Genomic DNA, 4918 nt, shown 5'->3' on the forward strand with positions numbered 1-4918 from the left:
ACCTGCCATTGGATAACATGGCTAAGAACTGCTCAGGGCAGGTGTTAGCTTTTGGAGATATTCGCGCTTAGCGCGAATATTTCCAAAAGTTGTTAATAGGAGATAGCAATGTTAGCGACTGTTTCCAGTCGCTAACATCTTGGCACGCCCACTTTGCATATCATTAGTGATAAATATCACTGACATGCAAAGTGGGGCCCAAGATGGTCGCTATCTCCTACTAGCTGTCGCTAACTGGTGTTAGCGACAGCTAGGTAATAGGGAGATAATTTTATCTCCGCTTTCTTGGCTTTTAAAGCCAAAAAAGCGGAGATAAACCCCCTTGATAATATGCCCCACTATTTTTTGATTTATTTCAGACAAAAAATATAGGGGCATATTACCAACGATTAGCGATATTTATCGCTAACAATGCTTAGCAATGAATTTGTTAACGCTAAGCACCGCCGGAAATTATCGCAGACTTAACTCGCTATGAGCAAGGTTTATCTCAGAAGTGATAAAAATCCTCGCGCTAACTGCCAAATGAGTGATTATCGCTGGAAAACCAACGATAATCTCTCGAAGTTTGGCATTAGCTTGATGATAGGGGCTCACAAACTTAGCCATGATATCCACCTTCCCTAGGATATCATGGCTAAGTCAGGAAAATACCAGGTGTAAAAAAAGCAGTGCTAAACGCGGTTAGCGCTGTTTTTTTTATCACTAACAGGGTTTACGAAATCCTTGATAATAGGAGAAATGTCGCTTAACAACATTTCTCCTAATATTTTTCTCTGGAACACCCCCTTTGCATCTCATTAGAGATGCAAGGGGAAGCGTAGAGAAAAAGGGTGCTAACATGCAAATTTACGTGTTAGCACCCTGTTGCTGATAGGGAGATAATTTTATCTCCGCTTTCTTGGCTTTTAAAGCCAAAAAAGCGGAGATAAATCCCTTGATAATATGCCCCATAGTTCAAGAACTCATATAAACAAGTGAACATAAGCATAATGTGATATATGAGGGTGACTTTGTAAAATATATAGATACATCACAATGACAACACACAAGAGAACTGCTCATGAACAATTTACACAAAATGCAAGGAGGTCTTGTTGTAGGGGATCATCGGCATTTTGACATCAGTGACTCAACGTCATCTACAGGCCATAGCATATGTGAGTAAGCTGAATCTATAAGAAACATTGAATAATTTATTAAGGTATGGTCCCTGGAAAAACTTATTTCGTAAATGTAATTTCAAACAAGTGAAGTAGTGCTCCCAGTGAAATGCAAAAACTCATGCTGTTGAGGTCACTACAAAAGTAATAACTGCTTAGCATGTGAATCCATGGTGAATACCAAAGTGTTTGAATATGGAGGCACAAAACATATGTTGAAATTCTTTTCCAATTGCAATTCGCAAAATGTGATTTATTGTATCCAATGTCCACGCAAACTGCTACATATAGGTCAGATGACCCAGACAATAGAGACCAAGGGGCATATTATCAAGCACGGCAATAAAATTATCGCCGCTTTAGCTGCAGAAAACTATTGCTAAAGCGGCGATAACGGGCTTGATAATATGCCCTTGAGAATTCCAAAAGAAGCCCATGTTGACACCAGAACATGGGCTTCCATTGGAATTCTCAAGGGAATAATACCAAGCCCATTATAGCCGCTTTAGCAGCAGTTTTCTGCCGCTAATGCAGCGATAATTTTAACGCCCGTCCTTGATAATATGACCCTAGGATCTCACAGCCTAAGAGCCGGATCTGTTGTAGGATTACAACAGGACCACTTGTGGAACATTTTCTTGAAATAGGACACTCTGAACAGGATTTTACTTGGCAAGTGATTGAAAATATTTTTTTTACAGATTGTTTATGTACAGGAAAGGGGACCTTCCTGTACATAAACAATCCATGGCAGTTTGCTTTTTCTATGTGTACTGCACAAAGCAGCACACATTGAAAAAGCAAAAACAAGGAGAAATAATGCATTTCGCCAAGTTAAGACCAGGTTTTCCTGGTCTTAATTTTGGTGCTACCTCCTATGTACTCTGCCCTTGTACATAGGGGGAAGCATAAAAATCAATGGGTGTTGCAGTGGAACGCCCACCGCAACACCCACTGCCCACCCCTTTTACGCTAACCATAGGGTGGAAGAGGGCCTTATTTACAAGGCAGCATTAAGCCACGTTAAGTGGCTTGATGCTTCCTTGTAAATAAGGCTAAGCCCCTATCGCCAAAGCAATGTCAGAAAAAGTGACGGTGTGGTCGCAATAGGGGCTTGTACATATGCCCTCTAGTTTCTAATGGAACCAAGAGAATATACAAAAATGTAAAGCAAAATAAACTTAAAATGAGATTTACATGCCTTCTCTTATTTGATTGCAGTGACTTCACTCCCTCCTTTACATGATGTTGTTGGTCCTACAACATTTGATTTTGGAAAATATATGCATAGCTTTCAGTGTTTCATAACAAATGTATATACATTTCACCAATATCTCATTTGTAAAATGCTTGGGAATTAGATGGTCCAAGGAGCATTATGTTTTTAAAAGCAAATAGGCATATTACAGAAGGAATTTTAACATTCTGAATAAAAAAACACTTTGTAATAAATCTAAAAATAATTAAAGCGCCAGACTGCAATGTAGGCGCGCTTTCAGGCTGACTGCGATGGCGCGTGTGTCGATACACCAAGTGGTTTTGTCCCTGTCAAACATGTTACCTTCTGACTTAATATCTAAAATGGGCATCAAAATCCTACAGCAAAGCAAGATTACAGGATGGATCTGCTGAAGGGTCCACTAAAGCTGTTGGTTCAGGCTATAAAAAGCTCAGAGCAGAAGAAATTAAAATTTTGCGGCTGATGCTCCGGAGGACTTGGAAGTTCAAAAACGTTCTAATTCCCTTCTTTTGAGAGTTTCTGGGGCAGTTCCTCTCAGTCACTTCAAAGGACCTCAGGCACAGCACTTATGGGCCAGGACTCAGTCTAGCAGATGCAACGGCAGGGTCCAGCCCCTTTCCAGTTGCTACAGGTCAGCTGGGCACTTCAGGAAACACATTCCTTGCAGCTTGATGTGTCCCAGTAGTCACACAAGAGGCCAGGCAAATTGACCTTGAAATCAACTTCTTAGTCCTGGGTACAAGTACACCTCCGGCTCTTCAGACATGTGTCGAACAGTAAATTCTAATTTTCTGCTGGTCCAAGGAATGTTATGTTAAACTGTAGGTGAGGTGCTATCTTTGTAGTATTCAATAGCCAGTGTTTGGGGGTGGCTCCTGGACACTCCATAACCCTTGAGGTAAATGTTTCTATGGGAAACTGTCCCATTTCTGTTTGCCTTACTGCAGAATATCCCAAACTGCACTATTCTGAGGCGAATCAAAAATGACAGAATCTTTCTTCACCTGAAGGGAGCTTGTCGGGCCAGCCAAGGGTGTGTCTAGGAAATTGAGCAGTCCCCTGTGCCATCAAAGTGATACTTGATTGCATTTTTACCTCCTTGACCTGCAAAGTACTTTCTTCAGGGCATCCTTTACATCTTTGTTTCTCAAGCTGTAGATGAAGGGGTTTAACATTGGTACCATAATAGTGTACATAACACTGACCACACGGTCATATTCCAGGGAGTAACTTGAAGATGGCCGAAAATTAATGAAGATAACTGTTCCGTAGAAGAGGATAACAGCACCTAGGTGGGAGAAGCAAGTCGAAAAGGCTTTCCATCGTCCCTGCTCAGAAGGCACTTTCAGCAGGGTAAAGACAATGAGGGCATAAGAGATGATAATCAAGATGAATGGGCCCAAAACAACAATGACCCCTTCGGTGTACATAAGAAGCACATACATTGATGTGTCCGAGCACGAGAGCTTCAGCAGTGGTGGGATGTCACAGAAGAAGTGGTGTATGATGTTGGACTTGCAGTAGGACAACCTGGAGGTCATGACACTGTACAACAGAGAATGCAATGCAGAGATGATCCATGGCACTATAACTAACACAAGGCAGACTTGCCTGCTCATCACAGTGGTGTAGTGGAGAGGGTTACAAATGGCCACATACCTGTCATAAGCCATAACAGCCAGGAGGAAACTATCCATGTTACCGATGAAAAGATAAAAGAAGAGCTGGGCCACACACCCGCTGAAATAAATACTCTTGTTCTCAGAAAGGATATTGGCCAGGAGCTTTGGAATAGTTACAGATGTCAGACAGATATCAACTAATGAAAGGTTACAAAGAAAGAAATACATGGGAGTGTGCAGCCGACATTCTGATATAATGATGATGATGATGGCTGTGTTTCCTAGAAGAGTGGTAACATACATTGTTAGAAAGATCACAAAGAGCCATGGTTGTATCTCTGGCTGGTCTGAGAGTCCGAAAAGGATGAATTCATTCGTAAATGTCAAGTTCTTCGAGCCCATGTTTGTAACTGGAATCTATGGATAACAAACAAAATACATATCTGATAAGTTTGACACTAAAACTGTCATTGCTTTTGATTAACTTAGTCTAAATATTTGGAAAAATTACCTTGTTCAAACAACCTCATCTAAATATCTAACGCAAACCCATGGGTGGTTCCACCACTATGGTGGTGGAGATTCAATCTACTGGTGCTACACAGCATAGGCAACAGTGAGAAAGAAAATGATAATTAAAAAAATATTATCATTTTCTTTTTCACCGTTCGCTTTGCTGGGTAGCTGAGTCACGGTGTGGGGGCTGGGCCATCCTCCTGAGCTTCAGGAGGAGGAGTTGTGGGCACTACTAAGTGTGGCACTTAGCATTTCCCCACCCCCTGTGTTGTACAGCCGGGTGGAGAATAGCCACAGGCTCCCAGACACTATATGCATGGCAAAGCAGGCTGCTCAGACCAGTCCAAGTGCTCCTCTCATGCTCAGAATAGAACTCC

General features: G+C 41.7%; 1 protein-coding gene across 1 annotated transcript; it reads right to left on the bottom strand.

Annotated features, from left to right (window-relative positions):
• Nucleotides 1–3494: 3494 nt before the first annotated feature.
• On the bottom strand, nt 3495–4427 carry LOC144783868 (olfactory receptor 1f45-like). Its single transcript, XM_078662613.1, has one exon. It carries the CDS (start codon nt 4425–4427, stop codon nt 3495–3497), a length of 933 nt encoding a protein of 310 aa, XP_078518739.1.
• Nucleotides 4428–4918: the final 491 nt, after the last annotated feature.

This window comes from Lissotriton helveticus, chromosome 10 (assembly GCF_964261635.1).
Source record: "Lissotriton helveticus chromosome 10, aLisHel1.1, whole genome shotgun sequence".
Classification (NCBI taxonomy): Eukaryota; Metazoa; Chordata; class Amphibia; order Caudata; family Salamandridae; genus Lissotriton; species Lissotriton helveticus.

Bases quoted from the DNA above. Each gene is read 5' to 3' on its own strand.
- LOC144783868 (XM_078662613.1), bottom strand. From the start codon at position 4,427: ATGGGCTCGAAGAACTTGACATTTACGAATGAATTCATCCTTTTCGGA.